The sequence below is a fragment of the Salvelinus alpinus genome, chromosome 10 (genome assembly GCF_045679555.1).
Source record: "Salvelinus alpinus chromosome 10, SLU_Salpinus.1, whole genome shotgun sequence".
In the NCBI taxonomy this organism is placed as follows: domain Eukaryota; kingdom Metazoa; phylum Chordata; class Actinopteri; order Salmoniformes; family Salmonidae; genus Salvelinus; species Salvelinus alpinus.
The window spans coordinates 76,798,043-76,816,524 of record NC_092095.1 but is presented as its reverse complement, the minus strand read 5'-3'; the positions used below and the strand labels follow the sequence as shown (position 1 = coordinate 76,816,524).

General features: G+C 49.2%; 1 protein-coding gene across 1 annotated transcript in view; it reads left to right on the top strand.

Annotated features, from left to right (window-relative positions):
* Positions 1 to 18,482, top strand: part of diaph3 (diaphanous-related formin 3) — a 262,445-nt gene that overhangs the window by 173,981 nt on the left and 69,982 nt on the right. The window contains exon 5 of the mRNA XM_071330919.1: positions 1,959 to 2,089. Within this exon, the coding sequence (XP_071187020.1) occupies positions 1,959 to 2,089 (131 nt within the window). The remainder of the gene's footprint in view (positions 1 to 1,958; positions 2,090 to 18,482) is intronic.

The following is an 18,482-nucleotide window of genomic DNA, read 5'->3' as shown; positions in this document are numbered from 1 at the left end:
CAGGGTTTCAGTAGTTTAACTGCTAACAGGACAGGGTTTCAGTAGTGTTTAACTGCTAACAGGACAGGGTTTCAGTAGTTTAACTGTTAACAGGACAGGGTTTCAGTAGTTTAACTGCTAACAGGACAGGGTTTCAGTAGTGTTTAACTGCTAACAGGACAGGGTTTCAGTAGTTTTTAACTTGATAACATGACAGGGTTTCAGTAGTTTTTAACTGCTAACAGGACAGGGTTTCAGTAGTTTTTAACTGCTAACAGGACAGGGTTTCAGTAGTTTTTAACTGCTAACAGGACAGGGTTTCAGTAGTGTTTAACTGCTAACAGGACAGGGTTTCAGTAGTTTTTAACTTGATAACATGACAGGGTTTCAGTAGTTTTTAACTGCTAACAGGACAGGGTTTCAGTAGTTTAACTGCTAACAGGACAGGGTTTCAGTAGTGTTTAACTGCTAACAGGACAGGGTTTCAGTAGTTTAACTGCTAACAGGACAGGGTTTCAGTAGTGTTTAACTGCTAACAGGACAGGGTTTCAGTAGTTTAACTGTTAACAGGACAGGGTTTCAGTAGTTTAACTGCTAACAGGACAGGGTTTCAGTAGTGTTTAACTGCTAACAGGACAGGGTTTCAGTAGTTTTTAACTTGATAACATGACAGGGTTTCAGTAGTTTTTAACTGCTAACAGGACAGGGTTTCAGTAGTTTTTAACTACTAACAGGACAGGGTTTCAGTAGTTTTTAACTGCTAACAGGACAGGGTTTCAGTAGTTTTTAACTGCTAACAGGACAGGGTTTCAGTAGTGTTTAACTGCTAACAGGACAGGGTTTCAGTAGTTTTTAACTTGATAACATGACAGGGTTTCAGTAGTTTTTAACTGCTAACAGGACAGGGTTTCAGTAGTTTAACTGCTAACAGGACAGGGTTTCAGTAGTTTAACTGCTAACAGGACGGGGTTTCAGTAGTTTTTAACTGCTAACAGGACAGGGTTTCAGTAGTTTAACTGCTAACAGGACGGGGTTTCAGTAGTTTTTAACTGCTAACAGGACAGGGTTTCAGTAGTTTTTACTGCTAACAGGACAGGGTTTCAGTAGTTTAACTGTAGCATGGAGAGAGAAGATTTACATATTTAACCTCTACAAGATCGCCCCCCCCCCCCCCCCCCCCCACCCCCACCCGCGGGACGGTTGAGGTAGCGTAGGCTAATGTGATTAGCATGAGGATGTAAGTAACAAGAACATTTCCCAGGACATAGACATATCTGATATTGTCAGAAAGCTCAAATTCTTGTTAATCTAACTGCACTGTCCAATTTACAGTAGCTATTACAGTGAAATAATACCATGCTATTGTTTGAGGAGAGTGCACAGTTACGATCTTGAAAATGTATTAATAAAACAATTAGGCACATTTGTGCAGTCTTGATAAACATTTTTTAACAGAAATGCAATGGTTCATTGTATCATTTTAAAACTTTGCACACACTGCTGCCATCTAGTGGCCAAAATCTAAATTGCTCCTAGGCTGGAACAATACATTATGGGCTTTCTCTTTCATTTCAAAGATGATAAAAAAATTAAAAATAAAGCATGTTTTTTCATTGTATTATCTTTTACAAGATCTAATGTGTTATATTCTCCTACATTAGATTCACATTTCCACCAACTTCAAAAGCGTTTCCTTTCGCATGGGCAGTTAGATTTGAGAATGTCATTTTAGGTAAAAAATTTAAACAAAGGGTCTGATCCTAAAGTTAACACATTCCGGAGAGAAACGTCATGCTCAATATTTGTTGAGGAAATTTTTTTTGTATGAATTGTTTTTGTGTGTTTGTAAGTGTGTGTTTAATTTGAATAGTTTTTGTAGATGTATAGGTTTGTCTGTGTCTGGTCCTTTTGTGTGTTTTCTTTTGTGTGTTCTTTGAAACTCCTGTATTAATCTGTCTCTCCTCTCCTTTCCCCCCCAGGGCAGTGTGTGTAGAAGTCATCAGATTTCCCCTCAGGAGTTCCTGGGGGAGCTGAAGTCAGGAGTGACTGACGAACGCCTCATGGCCTGTCTGGACTCTCTCCGTGTCTCCCTCACCAGCAACCCTGTCAGGTAGGATAAACACACACACACACACACACACACACACACACACACACACACACACACACACACACACACACACACACACACACACACACACACACACACACACACACACACACACACACACACTTGTTCAACCCTGTCAGGTTCCTTGTCTCACTACTCGTCTGGACTGACCTGATCTTAGTACTTCCTGGGTCTGGACTGATCTGATCTCAGTACTTCCTGGGTCTGGACTGACCTGATCTCAGTACTTCCTGGTTCTGGACTGACCTGATCTCAGTACTTCCTGGTTCTGGACTGACCTGATCTCAGTACTTCCTGGGTCTGGACTGACCTGATCTCAGTACTTCCTGGGTCTGGACTGACCTGATCTCAGTTCTTCCTGGTTCTGGACTGATCTGATCTCAGTACTTCCTGGGTCTGGACTGACCTGATCTCAGTACTTCCTGGTTCTGGACTGACCTGATCTCAGTTCCTCCTGGGTCTGGACTGGCCTGTGTCCTCCAACCACAGCTTGTATGTTAACTACTGTAGCCCACCTGTAAAGGCTTGGTCTTCTCCTAGCTAATAGCTCACTTTCTTTCCCCTTACAATGTTTCCCCCCCCCACCTCTAGAGTCCGGCCCCTGGTTGACCATATGTCTCTGTACCCCCCCCACCTCTAGAGTCCGGCCCCTGGTTGACCATATGTCTCTGTACCCCCCCCACCTCTAGAGTCCGGCCCCTGGTTGACCATATGTCTCTGTACCCCCCCCACCTCTAGAGTCCGGCCCCTGGTTGACCATATGTCTCTGTCCCCCCCCCACCTCTAGAGTCCGGCCCCTGGTTGACCATATGTCTCTGTACCCCCCCCACCTCTAGAGTCCGGCCCCTGGTTGACCATATGTCTCTGTACCCCCCCCCACCTCTAGAGTCCGGCCCCTGGTTGACCATATGTCTCTGTCCCCCCCCCACCTCTAGAGTCCGGCCCCTGGTTGACCATATGTCTCTGTCCCCCCCCCACCTCTAGAGTCCGGCCCCTGGTTGACCATATGTCTCTGTCCCCCCCCACCTCTAGAGTCCGGCCCCTGGTTGACCATATGTCTCTGCCCCCCCCCCACCTCTAGAGTCCGGCCCCTGGTTGACCATATGTCTCTGTCCCCCCCCCCACCTCTAGAGTCCGGCCCCTGGTTGACCATATGTCTCTGTCCCCCCCCCACCTCTAGAGTCCGGCCCCTGGTTGACCATATGTCTCTGTACCCCCCCCACCTCTAGAGTCCGGCCCCTGGTTGACCATATGTCTCTGTCCCCCCCCCACCTCTAGAGTCCGGCCCCTGGTTGACCATATGTCTCTGCCCCCCCCCCACCTCTAGAGTCCGGCCCCTGGTTGACCATATGTCTCTGTCCCCCCCCCACCTCTAGAGTCCGGCCCCTGGTTGACCATATGTCTCTGTCCCCCCCCCACCTCTAGAGTCCGGCCCCTGGTTGACCATATGTCTCTGTCCCCCCCCCACCTCTAGAGTCCGGCCCCTGGTTGACCATATGTCTCTGTCCCCCCCCACCTCTAGAGTCCGGCCCCTGGTTGACCATATGTCTCTGCCCCCCCCCCACCTCTAGAGTCCGGCCCCTGGTTGACCATATGTCTCTGTCCCCCCCCCACCTCTAGAGTCCGGCCCCTGGTTGACCATATGTCTCTGTACCCCCCCCACCTCTAGAGTCCGGACCCTGGTTGACCATATGTCTCTGTCCCCCCCCCACCTCTAGAGTCCGGCCCCTGGTTGACCATATGTCTCTGTACCCCCCCCACCTCTAGAGTCCGGCCCCTGGTTGACCATATGTCTCTGTACCCCCCCCACCTTTAGAGTCCGGCCCCTGGTTGACCATATGTCTCTGTACCCCCCCCCCCCCCCACCTCTAGAGTCCGGCCCCTGGTTGACCATATGTCTCTGTACCCCCCCCACCTCTAGAGTCCGGCCCCTGGTTGACCATATGTCTCTGTACCTCGGGCTCCCGAGTGGCGCAGCGGTCTAGATGTGTCACTACACACCCTTATTCGATCCCGGGCTGTATCACAACCGGCCGTGATCGGAAGTCCCTTAGGCCCGGCGTCGTCCGGGTTAGGGGAGGGTTTGGCCCGGGCTAGGCCGTCATCGTAAAATAAGAATTTTGTTTTTAACTGACTTGTCTAGTTAAATAAAAAAATCAAACTACCCCTCTCTCCCCCCTTCTCCGCCAGCCTTCCCCTCTCTCCCCCCTTCTCCGCCAGCCTTCCCCTCTCTCCCCCCTTCTCCGCCAGCCTCCCCCTCCCTCCCCCCTTCTCCGCCAGCCTCCCCCTCCCTCCCCCCTTCTCCGCCAGCCTTCCCCTCTCTCCCCCCTTCTCCGCCAGCCTTCCCCTCCCTCTCCCCTTCTCCGCCAGCCTTCCCCTCCCTCTCCCCTTCTCCGCCAGCCTTCCCCTCCCTCTCCCCTTCTCCGCCAGCCTTCCCCTCCCTCCCCCCTTCTCTGCCAGCCTCCCCCTCTCTCCCCCCTTCTCCGCCAGCCTCCCCCTCCCTCCCCACGGTGTCGGGGTTCAGAGCAGAGCAACACACCATGCTGGGACTCATTAATATGTATTACATCTACAGCAGCACTGCCCCAGCTCTCCTCCTCCCCCCCCCCCTCCGCCTTTTTTAATTGTTTGATGCCTATCGTGACGAGCTTCCCGCTGCTTCCACCGCTCCTGTATCACAAACATGACACAACTCTCACCGGGAGGGCCGCAGCCCGCCCAGCAACCGTAAATACGTTTGGAATAATCAAATAACAGGTTGTACTTTTTCCAAGTTCATTGCCGTTGGTTGCAGGCTCCTGGTACCTTTTTTAATGCAGTGCACACAGAGAAGAAGAGCTGCAGGCAATGGAAGGGGGACTAGAGCACTATATTAACATAAATGTTGATCACGTTATAACACCACGCCTTTTTAAATGGGGATTTTTTTTATTTTTATTTACGTGTCTCCTTGCAGAGTCCTTGGGTTTTGTAACTGTTCATTAATGGTTCTGACCTGCTACCACGCTGGAGGGTTCTGACCTGCTACCACGCTGGAGGGTTCTGACCTGTTACCACGCTGGAGGGTTCTAACCTGTTACCACGCTGGAGGGTTCTGACCTGTTACCACGCTGGAGGGTTCTGACCTGTTACCACGCTGTAGGGTTCTGACCTGTTACCACGCTGTAGGGTTCTGACCTGTTACCACGCTATAGGGTTCTGACCCGTTACCACGCTGTAGGGTTCTGACCCGTTACCACACTGTAGGGTTCTGACCCGTTACCACGCTGGAGGGTTCTAACCTGTTACCACGCTGGAGGGTTCTGACCTGTTACCACGCTGGAGGGTTCTGACCTGTTACCACGCTGTAGGGTTCTGACCTGTTACCACGCTGTAGGGTTCTGACCTGTTACCACGCTGTAGGGTTCTGACCCGTTACCACGCTGTAGGGTTCTGACCCGTTACCACGCTGTAGGGTTCTGACCCGTTACCACACTGGAGGGTTCTGACCTGTTACCACGCTGGAGGGTTCTGACCTGTTACCACGCTGGAGGGTTCTGACCTGTTACCACGCTGGAGGGTTCTGACCCGTTACCACGCTGTAGGGTTCTGACCCGTTACCACGCTGTAGGGTTCTGACCCGTTACTACGCTGTAAGGTTCTGACCCGTTACCACACTGGAGGGTTCTGACCTGTTACCACGCTGGAGGGTTCTGACCCGTTACCACACTGGAGGGTTCTGACCTGTTACCACGCTGTAGGGTTCTGACCCGTTACCACACTGGAGGGTTCTGACCTGTTACCACGCTGTAGGGTTCTGACCTGTTACCACGCTGGAGGGTTCTGACCCGTTACCACGCTGGAGGGTTCTGACCCGTTACCACGCTGGAGGGTTCTGACCTGTTACCACGCTGGAGGGTTCTGACCTGTTACCAAGCTGGAGGGTTCTGACCTGTTACCACGCTGGAGGGTTCTGACCTGTTACCACGCTGGAGGGTTCTGACCTGTTACCACGCTGGAGGGTTCTGACCTGTTACCACGCTGGAGGGTTCTGACCTGTTACCACGCTGGAGGGTTCTGACCTGTTACCACGTTGGAGGGTTCTAACCTGTTACCACGCTGTAGGTACGATTTTTACGGCTCCTTCTGATCTATTTGAGGCTCACAATATTTCTTTACTCATCAAAAAAATAAAAAAAATAAAACGTTACATTTTCTATTCAAAAGTGGAAATACTCTTAAGTGACCGTAGGAAAATCTACTAATTTAAAAAGTTTGAGAGAGAGGGAGAGAGACAGAGACAGTGTGTGTGTGTGTGTGTGTGTGTGTGTGTGAGAGAGAGAGACTCTTCAGTCGAGGATGGTTGAGTATTCATGCTCATAAACCTATTACACCCCCTAGTTAAAGTTGATTCCAACACATGCCATTCACTACGTTTTCAATTTATTAAAGACTGCTGTCTATAATAGACCTTAAACATCAACTGCTAGAAGAGAGGGGGGGAAGGAGAGGGAGACGGGGGGGGGAGGAGAGGGAGACGGGGGGGAGGATTGTAAACAGTTTTCACCGTGTCTGTCGTCTTTATTGGCGGAATTCGTAAAATGTCATGAATCCCATTAGTTAATGGATGGAAAGGCGGGAGAGGACTCTGTCGCTGTCTACCGATGCGGACGGAACAATCATCCAACACCGTGTCCCTTCCAGTCTCCCCTTTTGCGTCCCAATTGGCATCCTATCCCCTATATAGTGCACTAGTTTTGACCAGGGCCCATAGGGAATAGGGTGCCATTTGGGACGAGGGTCTTCTATTACTGCGTCAGTCACTTATTATTATTCAGACACAGATCCGGTTTTTACCTCTTTAGCCTAAAGTACACTTGATGAAAAGTAATCCAATTATTTAAACTTTTTATTCAGCCGTGGCATCGCACGGACGGGACGGACAAGATTCCATTTGTTCCTCTTTTTAAAGTGAAGATCTCTTTATTAGTCAATTACACACACGGTCCTATCTGAAATTTGACTTCCTCTTTTAACCCAACCAGCCTCTTGATGATTGGTTTGCATTAGAATATTGTTCTACCGTCGCTGGTTATGCTAATAACATGAGAGGTTATTTTCACTTTGTCTACAATAAGATTCGTCCCTGCTATTTGCTCAGGCTGTACTGACACGACCACCCTTTCTGCTACGGCAGATCCTTCCCTTTAAAAGATTTAGATATCCCTTTAAAATATATCCCTTTAAAAGATATAGATATCCCTTTAAAATATATAGATATCCCTTTAATAGATATCCCTTTAAACGATATAGATATCCCTTTAAAAGATTTAGATATCCCTTTAAAATATATAGATATCCCTTTAAAAGATATAGATATCCCTTTAATAGATATCCCTTTAAAAGATATAGATATCCCTTTAAAATATATAGATATCCCTTTAATAGATATATATATCCCTTTAATAGATATCCCTTTAAAAGATATAGATATCCCTTTAAAAGATATAGATATCCCTTTAAAAGATATAGATATCCCTTTAAAAGATATAGATATCTCTTTAAAAGATATAGATATCCCTTTAAAAGATATAGATATCCCTTTAATAGATATAGATATCCCTTTAATAGATATCCCTTTAAAATATATAGATATCCCTTTAAAATATATAGATATCCCTTTAATAGATATCCCTTTAAAAGATATAGATATCCCTTTAAAAGATATAGCGTCCACTAGTACCAGATTTTGTTGTTATTGTGTTGTTGTGGCGGGTTCCAGTGGAGGAGGAGGGAAGGAAAGAATCAATACTCTATTCAGCGGCGGTGGGCGGTTCATTACTTTAAATGGAGTTTGGATGTGTTGTTACCAAGGTGCTATTAGCTATCATTATTCAGAGTTTTCCTTTAGCACCTATGTGGGCACAGCACCGTGGAGGTCTGCTGGGAACAGTAGTTACCTGGCTGTTAGACTGAGATACTGTGGAGGTCTGCTGGGAACAGTAGCTACCTGGCTGTTAGACTGAGATACTGTGGAGGTCTGCTGGGAACAGTAGCTACCTGGCTGTTAGACTGAGACACTGTGGAGGTCTGCTGGGAACAGTAGCTACCTGGCTGTTAGACTGAGACACTGTGGAGGTCTGCTGGGAACAGTAGCTACCTGGCTGTTAGACTGAGACACTGTGGAGGTCTGCTGGGAACAGTAGCTACCTGGCTGTTAGACTGAGATACTGTGGAGGTCTGCTGGGAACAGTAGCTACCTGGCTGATTAGACTGAGACACTGTGGAGGTCTGCTGGGAACAGTAGCTACCTGGCTGTTAGACTGAGATACTGTGGAGGTCTGCTGGGAACAGTAGTTACCTGGCTGATTAGACTGAGACACTGTGGAGGTCTGCTGGGAACAGTAGCTACCTGGCTGTTAGACTGAGACACTGTGGAGGTCTGCTGGGAACAGTAGCTACCTGGCTGTTAGACTGAGACACTGTGGAGGTCTGCTGGGAACAGTAGCTACCTGGCTGTTAGACTGAGACACTGTGGAGGTCTGCTGGGAACAGTAGCTACTTGGCTGTTAGACTGAGATACTGTGGAGGTCTGCTGGGAACAGTAGCTACCTGGCTGATTAGACTGAGACACTGTGGAGGTCTGCTGGGAACAGTAGCTACCTGGCTGTTAGACTGAGACACTGTGGAGGTCTGCTGGGAACAGTAGCTACCTGGCTGATTAGACTGAGACACTGTGGAGGTCTGCTGGGAACAGTAGCTACCTGGCTGATTAGACTGAGACACTGTGGAGGTCTGCTGGGAACAGTAGCTACCTGGCTGTTAGACTGAGACACTGTGGAGGTCTGCTGGGAACAGTAGCTACCTGGCTGTTAGACTGAGACACTGTGGAGGTCTGCTGGGAACAGTAGCTACCTGGCTGTTAGACTGAGACACTGTGGAGGTCTGCTGGGAACAGTAGCTACCTGGCTGATTAGACTGAGACACTGTGGAGGTCTGCTGGGAACAGTAGCTACCTGGCTGTTAGACTGAGACACTGTGGAGGTCTGCTGGGAACAGTAGCTACCTGGCTGAGACACTGTGGAGGTCTGCTGGGAACAGTAGCTACCTGGCTGATTAGACTGAGACACTGTGGAGGTCTGCTGGGAACAGTAGCTACCTGGCTGTTAGACTGAGACACTGTGGAGGTCTGCTGGGAACAGTAGCTACCTGGCTGATTAGACTGAGATACTGTGGAGGTCTGCTGGGAACAGTAGCTACCTGGCTGTTAGACTGAGATACTGTGGAGGTCTGCTGGGAACAGTAGCTACCTGGCTGTTAGACTGAGACACTGTGGAGGTCTGCTGGGAACAGTAGCTACCTGGCTGATTAGACTGAGACACTGTGGAGGTCTGCTGGGAACAGTAGTTACCTGGCTGATTAGACTGGGACACTGTGGAGGTCTGCTGGGAACAGTAGCTACCTGGCTGTTAGACTGAGACACTGTGGAGGTCTGCTGGGAACAGTAGCTACCTGGCTGTTAGACTGAGATACTGTGGAGGTCTGCTGGGAACAGTAGCTACCTGGCTGTTAGACTGAGACACTGTGGAGGTCTGCTGGGAACAGTAGCTACCTGGCTGTTATACTGAGACACTGTGGAGGTCTGCTGGGAACAGTAGCTACCTGGCTGATTAGACTGAGACACTGTGGAGGTCTGCTGGGAACAGTAGCTACCTGGCTGTTAGACTGAGACACTGTGGAGGTCTGCTGGGAACAGTAGCTACCTGGCTGTTAGACTGAGACACTGTGGAGGTCTGCTGGGAACAGTAGCTACCTGGCTGTTAGACTGAGACACTGTGGAGGTCTGCTGGGAACAGTAGCTACCTGGCTGTTAGACTGAGACACTGTGGAGGTCTGCTGGGAACAGTAGCTACCTGGCTGTTAGACTGAGACACTGTGGAGGTCTGCTGGGAACAGTAGCTACCTGGCTGATTAAACTTGTGAAAATGCTGGAGGAAATGGGTACAAAAGTATCTATATCCACAGTAAAACAAGTCCTATATCGACATTACCTGAAAGGCCGTTCAGCAAGGGAGAAGCCACTGCTCCAAAACCGCCATAAAAAAAAAAAAGCCAGACTACGGTTTGCAAATGCACATGGGGGAACAAAGATCGTGCTTTTTGGAGAAATGTCAGGGAATTTTTACTAGGATTAAATGTCAGGAATTGTGAAAAAACTGAGTTCACATACACCTTAGGCAAATACATTTAAACTTCTGACTTCAACTGTATATGGAGATAGTTTAGTGCCTAAAATAAGGGGTTAAATACATGTAAAAAAAAAAAAAAAAAAAAAAAGTAAAATAGTTTCCTGATCTTTCTTATCTCAGATCTATATGACAGACACTTCAGAGTAGTGAAACGTTCTATTAGATCACACTGCTTCCTATAACTGCATTCTCTATCAGCAACAGAGCAGCCTTTTCCCTCTGTTGCCTTTGATGATAATGGTTATATGATCTCTTAAAAACCAAACGGGGACAATCATGCTCGTTTACATTAGGGATGGGTGAAATGGCCATAAGATCATATCGCCGTATCTGTTGACGTTATTTGAGGTTGTAGAATAATGAAGGTTATAAATATGTGTTGTAAGTAGTGCATGACCCTATAGTGACATCACATCCTGTTTTTAATGGGGCTTTGTTCGTTCTGATTTGTTTTATACTGTTCAATGAAACTCCAATCAAAAGGTGGAATAAAGGTGGGCACTTTGAATACAGTGTTGGACATGACGACACATGAAAAAGCCAGGGAGTGGATATTGTGACGGGGTAGGAACCAAAGTGTTGGTCAGTGGACCCAAATTAATCTTACATTAAATGTTCTCTTACTGAAGCTTTGATGTAGCTAGAATACTCGTGCTTCGCCTTATTCTATCTGATATTAGAATATCCTGTTGCACAAAGAACACACACCAGCACTGGCATTAGGCTTCATTGGCTAGCTATCTACGTTTGCGCTGACTAAGTACCATTAGCTAGCCAGCTAACTAGCGATTAACATTAGCGGCTAACGCGCTTTATTTTTGCCACAACTTGCTAAGAAAATACAAACTAGCAGTTTGCAGAGAGACACTCAAAATATTAGTGTGATTATGAAACACGAGTGGATTTCTATTAAAATGCAAAGTGGAAAGCAGCATCGTTGTCGCAGACTCACTGCAGCATTTACTGTGCAGACTGACGGTGCAGACTGACGGTGCAGACTGACCGTGCAGACTGACCGTGCAGACTGTTAGTGCAGTGTTTACCGTGCAGACTGTCACTGATAGTGGTTGTTGTTGACTTGTGGTTGCTCAGTGACAGGGTGGGGCTTGTGTGTGGAAGGAGAGAGAGAGACGACTCTAGTAGGGACAGACCAGGGTGAGAGGAGAGAGAGACGACTCCAGTAGGGACAGACCAGGGTGAGAGGAGAGAGAGACGACTCTAGTAGGGACAGACCAGGGTGAGAGGAGAGAGAGAGACGACTCCAGTAGGGACAGACCAGGGTGAGAGGAGAGAGAGACGACTCCAGTAGGGACAGACCAGGGTGAGAGGAGAGAGAGACGACTCCAGTAGGGACAGACCAGGGTGAGAGGAGAGAGAGACGACTCCAGTAGGGACAGACCAGGGTGAGAGGAGAGAGAGACGACTCCAGTAGGGACAGACCAGGGTGAGAGGAGAGAGAGACGACTCCAGTAGGGACAGACCAGGGTGAGAGGAGAGAGAGACGATTCCAGTAGGGACAGACCAGGGTGAGAGGAGAGAGAGAGAGACGACTCCAGTAGGAACAGACCAGGGTGAGAGGAGAGAGAGAGACGACTCCAGTAGGGACAGACCAGGGTGAGAGGAGAGAGAGAGACGACTCCAGTAGGGACAGACCAGGGTGAGAGGAGAGAGAGAGAGACGACTCCAGTAGGGACAGACCAGGGTGAGAGGAGAGAGAGAGACGACTCCAGTAGGGACAGACCAGGGTGAGAGGAGAGAGAGAGAGACGACTCCAGTAGGGACAGACCAGGGTGAGAGGAGAGAGAGAGACGACTCCAGTAGGGACAGACCAGGGTGAGAGGAGAGAGAGACGACTCCAGTAGGGACAGACCAGGGTGAGAGGAGAGAGAGAGACGACTCCAGTAGGGACAGACCAGGGTGAGAGGAGAGAGAGAGAGAGAGACGACTCCAGTAGGGACAGACCAGGGTGAGAGGAGAGAGAGACGACTCCAGTAGGGACAGACCAGGGTGAGAGGAGAGAGAGAGACGACTCCAGTAGGGACAGACCAGGGTGAGAGGAGAGAGAGACGACTCCAGTAGGGACAGACCAGGGTGAGAGGAGAGAGAGAGACGACTCCAGTAGGGACAGACCAGGGTGAGAGGAGAGAGAGAGACGACTCCAGTAGGGACAGACCAGGGTGAGAGGAGAGAGAGACGACTCTAGTAGGGACAGACCAGGGTGAGAGGAGAGAGAGACGACTCCAGTAGGGACAGACCAGGGTGAGAGGAGAGAGAGACGACTCTAGTAGGGACAGACCAGGGTGAGAGGAGAGAGAGACGACTCCAGTAGGGACAGACCAGGGTGAGAGGAGAGAGAGAGACGACTCCAGTAGGGACAGACCAGGGTGAGAGGAGAGAGAGAGACGACTCCAGTAGGGACAGACCAGGGTGAGAGGAGAGAGAGAGACGACTCCAGTAGGGACAGACCAGGGTGAGAGGAGAGAGAGACGACTCCAGTAGGGACAGACCAGGGTGAGAGGAGAGAGAGACGACTCCAGTAGGGACAGACCAGGGTGAGAGGAGAGAGAGAGACGACTCCAGTAGGGACAGACCAGGGTGAGAGGAGAGAGAGAGAGAGACGACTCCAGTAGGGACAGACCAGGGTGAGAGGAGAGAGAGACGACTCCAGTAGGGACAGACCAGGGTGAGAGGAGAGAGAGACGACTCCAGTAGGGACAGACCAGGGTGAGAGGAGAGAGAGAGACGACTCTAGTAGGGACAGACCAGGGTGAGAGGAGAGAGAGACGACTCCAGTAGGGACAGACCAGGGTGAGAGGAGAGAGAGAGACGACTCTAGTAGGGACAGACCAGGGTGAGAGGAGAGAGAGAGACGACTCTAGTAGGGACAGACCAGGGTGAGAGGAGAGAGAGAGACGACTCCAGTAGGGACAGACCAGGGTGAGAGGAGAGAGAGACGACTCCAGTAGGGACAGACCAGGGTGAGAGGAGAGAGAGACGACTCCAGTAGGGACAGACCAGGGTGAGAGGAGAGAGAGACGACTCCAGTAGGGACAGACCAGGGTGAGAGGAGAGAGAGAGACGACTCCAGTAGGGACAGACCAGGGTGAGAGGAGAGAGAGACGACTCCAGTAGGGACAGACCAGGGTGAGAGGAGAGAGAGAGACGACTCTAGTAGGGACAGACCAGGGTGAGAGGAGAGAGAGACGACTCCAGTAGGGACAGACCAGGGTGAGAGGAGAGAGAGAGACGACTCCAGTAGGGACAGACCAGGGTGAGAGGAGAGAGAGAGACGACTCTAGTAGGGACAGACCATGGTGAGAGGAGAGAGAGACGACTCCAGTAGGGACAGACCAGGGTGAGAGGAGAGAGAGAGAGACGACTCCAGTAGGGACAGACCAGGGTGAGAGGAGAGAGAGAGACGACTCCAGTAGGGACAGACCAGGGTGAGAGGAGAGAGAGAGACGACTCCAGTAGGGACAGACCAGGGTGAGAGGAGAGAGAGACGACTCCAGTAGGGACAGACCAGGGTGAGAGGAGAGAGAGAGACGACTCTAGTAGGGACAGACCAGGGTGAGAGGAGAGAGAGACGACTCCAGTAGGGACAGACCAGGGTGAGAGGAGAGAGAGAGACGACTCTAGTAGGGACAGACCAGGGTGAGAGGAGAGAGAGAGACGACTCTAGTAGGGACAGACCAGGGTGAGAGGAGAGAGAGACGACTCCAGTAGGGACAGACCAGGGTGAGAGGAGAGAGAGACGACTCCAGTAGGGACAGACCAGGGTGAGAGGAGAGAGAGACGACTCCAGTAGGGACAGACCAGGGTGAGAGGAGAGAGAGACGACTCCAGTAGGGACAGACCAGGGTGAGAGGAGAGAGAGACGACTCTAGTAGGGACAGACCAGGGTGAGAGGAGAGAGAGACGACTCTAGTAGGGACAGACCAGGGTGAGAGGAGAGAGAGACGACTCCAGTAGGGACAGACCAGGGTGAGAGGAGAGAGAGACGACTCCAGTAGGGACAGACCAGGGTGAGAGGAGAGAGAGACGACTCCAGTAGGGACAGACCAGGGTGAGAGGAGAGAGAGACGACTCCAGTAGGGACAGACCAGGGTGAGAGGAGAGAGAGAGACGACTCCAGTAGGGACAGACCAGGGTGAGAGGAGAGAGAGACGACTCCAGTAGGGACAGACCAGGGTGAGAGGAGAGAGAGACGACTCCAGTAGGGACAGACCAGGGTGAGAGGAGAGAGAGACGACTCCAGTAGGGACAGACCAGGGTGAGAGGAGAGAGAGACGACTCCAGTAGGACATGGAGAAGACTATAAAACATGTCAGCTCAGCGTTAGGAGAAACTCTTGGTCAGTTTACAAAGTGATGCCATCTCGCCTCCCCTCACACCATCTCTGTTGTGATCTGGTTCTGCTCGTTACAGATGGAAGCAGACGGGCAGATTCTGTGTAGCAAGGCTTCTGGCCAGTGCTATAACATTATGAATTTCTTCTTCCTCGTCTTCCCTTAGTTTGTTAGATGTTTTGTGCGGCTTGTTAGTCTGTACTGTGTCTCGTAGCCTGAGGCCTGTTCAGTCTTTTTAATGCAAAACGTCAAGACGTTGTGTAAATGGGCCTGTAGGACTCTAGTGGAGTGAACAGTGGAGTCTGACATCTACACTACTAGTTATGTATGACTTGGACAGTTGGGCAGATTTCTCCTCAGAATATTGAGTAGGTTCGTCTGGTACTATTGATTTAGATCTCAGTCTGTTTACTTGTTTACTGCAGTGTAACTTAAACACAACGTGAACATGTTTTCCTATGCAATGCGTTTTAGCAACGCTAAAATATAGGTTCTGACCCTGTTTTAGTCGAATGGTCCATTTGTGTCTGGTCCGTAGGCTGTTGATCGACAGAGAATTCTTCAGGTCGAGCTGTAGCATATGATGGTGTACCAGACCGCCGTCTGATTGGCTCCTGTCTGAGCGGACTGATCCATTGTGAAGGCCGTGGGGGTGACACAGTCCATCAGTCTAAGACTCCTGTCTGATTGGCTCCTGTCTGAGTGGACTGATCCATTGTGGAGGCCGTGGGGGTGACACAGTCCATCAGTCTAAGACTCCTGTCTGATTGGCTCCTGTCTGAGTGGACTGATCCATTGTGGAGGCCGTGGGGGTGACACAGTCCATCAGTCTAAGACGTGCTACTGAACTTGTATATGGTTCTATTACATAACAACAATGGTGCAACACGAATACAAAATAATATTATTTTATAACAAATGCTCTTCTTCCAGCGTTGGATAGCGGTCGCTGTCCGCGCTTCTGAAACACATGAGTTCTCTGTTGAATTGATGGCGTTTCCTGGAGACCATGTTGCTATGAGCATATTATCAAAGTTAAACCAGCGTCTTGGTGTTGAGAACAATGTGACGGAGGAAGCAGCAGAATGAGATGAGAAAACGGACCTTTGCCTCATTGTCAAAAAAAAAAGGTGAGGAGTTCGGAAATCACAACTTTTAATCAGGTCTATAATCAATAACTGTTAAATGTGCCTGGCTTTAATAAATCATCCATATTTATCTATAGAAATAAGACAGATGCTGCTTCTGTTCTCTGTTTGAGTGTTTCTTTAAACAGCCTACTGACTCCGTGGGCATCAAGCCTCACGCGTAACCACGTGTCAATTTCAACAATTTCACAAATCCGTCTGTTTTTAATCTTTTGTTTTGCTGTAATTTAAGGCTTTGCACGTTTTCCCATTAGAACAGCCTTCCTGGTTTTCCCATTAGAGCAGCCTTCCTGGTTTTCCCATTAGAACAGCCTTCCTGGTTTTCCCGTTAGAACAGCCTTCCTGGTTTTCCCGTTAGAACAGCCTTCCTGGTTTTCCCATTAGAACAGCCTTCCTGGTTTTCCCATTAGAACAGCCTTCCTGGTTTTCCCATTAGAACAGCCTTCCTGGTTTTCCCATTAGAACAGCCTTCCTGGTTTTCCCATTAGAACAGCCTTCCTGGTTTTCCCATTAGAACAGCCTTCCTGGTTTTCCCATTAGAACAGCCTTCCTGGTTTTCCCATTAGAACAGCCTTCCTGGTTTTCCCATTAGAACAGCCTTCCTGGTTTTCCCATTAGAACAGCCTTCCTGGTTTTCCCATTAGAACAGCCTTCCTGGTTTTCCCATTAGAACAGCCTTCCTGGTTTTCCCATTAGAACAGCCTTCCTGGTTTTCCCATTAGAACAGCCTTCCTGGTTTTCCCATTAGAACAGCCTTCCTGGTTTTCCCATTAGAACAGCCTTCCTGGTTTTCCCATTAGAACAGCCTTCCTGGTTTTCCCATTAGAACAGCCTTCCTGGTGTTGTTTATCATCCATGTAGTGTTTACACTGTTCCTATTGGTCAGAAACATTATATTTATCATAATAACTCCTCCTTTTTCCTCGACCTGCTTCTTCTTATTGTGATCATCATTCTAATAATAAGTAATGTCGTTATCATTAGTAGGCTTCGTATAGCAGCCTCGTTTAACCACCATTGAGTTGTAGGCCTAAGAGCACATCCTGTTTAGTCTTTATACCGTAACTAACTTAGGCCTACATTTCAATACTTACATAGGCTACTGGCTACATGTATCGTTCATGTCATCACACAGCCTACGAGTCGTTCATGATGTGAAAATGCAATCAAGCGTTTTTAGTTTTAAAATAAAATAACAAAGCGACCATTTTTAATAATTAGCATTAACAAATAAATGGGCCTAAACCGTTCCATTTCGGAAATTCGCATTCACAAATGAATCCGACTGTTTTTAGTCTTTGCTGTAATAAAGGCGTTACAAAAACAAACCGTTACAACAGAATCTCTGGTACGCGTATCATGTATTTAGTGTTTGTATTGTTCCAAGCGATCAGAAAACGTATGTTGGTAATCGAACAGCACCTGTTTAACACACATAATATGCAGAACTTGCTCCTTGTTTTTTTCTTAATCTCCAATGTTTTCCACAACTAGTCACATTTATTCCACACATCTGCCTTCCCCTTTACCGCCTGAACAACCAGTAAACATTCCTCCGTTTCGAGTTTATTTGCTGCAGCAGAGAGGAGAGGGACACAACGGGTGCAAGTCACACAGTCTCTAGCTGCAGCAGAGAGGAGAGAGACAACGGGTGTTAGTCACACAGTCTCTAGCTGCAGCAGAGAGGAGAGAGACAACGGGTGTTAGTCACAGAGTCTCTAGCTGCAGCAGAGAGGAGAGAGAGAGACACAACGGGTGCTAGTCACACAGTCTCTAGCTGCAGCAGAGAGGAGAGAGACAACGGGTGTTAGTCACACAGTCTCTAGCTGCAGCAGAGAGGAGAGAGGCAACGGGTGCAAGTCACACAGTCTCTAGCTGCAGCAGGAAGGAGAGAGACACAACGGGTGTTAGTCACACAGTCTCTAGCTGCAGCAGAGAGGAGAGAGACAACGGGTGCTAGTCACAGTCTCTAGCTGCAGCAGAGAGGAGAGAGACAACGGGTGTTAGTCACACAGTCTCTAGCTGCAGCAGAGAGGAGAGAGACACAACGGGTGCTAGTCACACAGTCTCTAGCTGCAGCAGAGAGGAGAGAGACACAACAGGTGTTAGTCACACAGTCTCTAGCTGCAGCAGAGAGGAGAGAGAGACACAACAGGTGCTAGTCACACAGTCTCTAGCTGCAGCAGAGAGGAGAGAGACACAACGGGTGCTAGTCACACAGTCTCTAGCTGCAGCAGAGAGGAGAGAGACACAACGGGTGTTAGTCACACAGTCTCTAGCTGCAGCAGAGAGGAGAGAGACACAACGGGTGTTAGTCACACAGTCTCTAGCTGCAGCAGAGAGGAGAGAGACACAACGGGTGTTAGTCACACAGTCTCTAGCTGCAGCAGAGAGGAGAGAGACAACGGGTGCTAGTCACACAGTCTCTAGCTGCAGCAGAGAGGAGAGAGACAACGGGTGTTAGTCACACAGTCTCTAGCTGCAGCAGGGAGGAGAGAGACACAACGGGTGTTAGTCACACAGTCTCTAGCTGCAGCAGAGAGGAGAGAGAGACACAACGGGTGTTAGTCACACAGTCTCTAGCTGCAGCAGAGAGGAGAGAGACAACGGGTGCTAGTCACACAGTCTCTAGCTGCAGCAGGGAGGA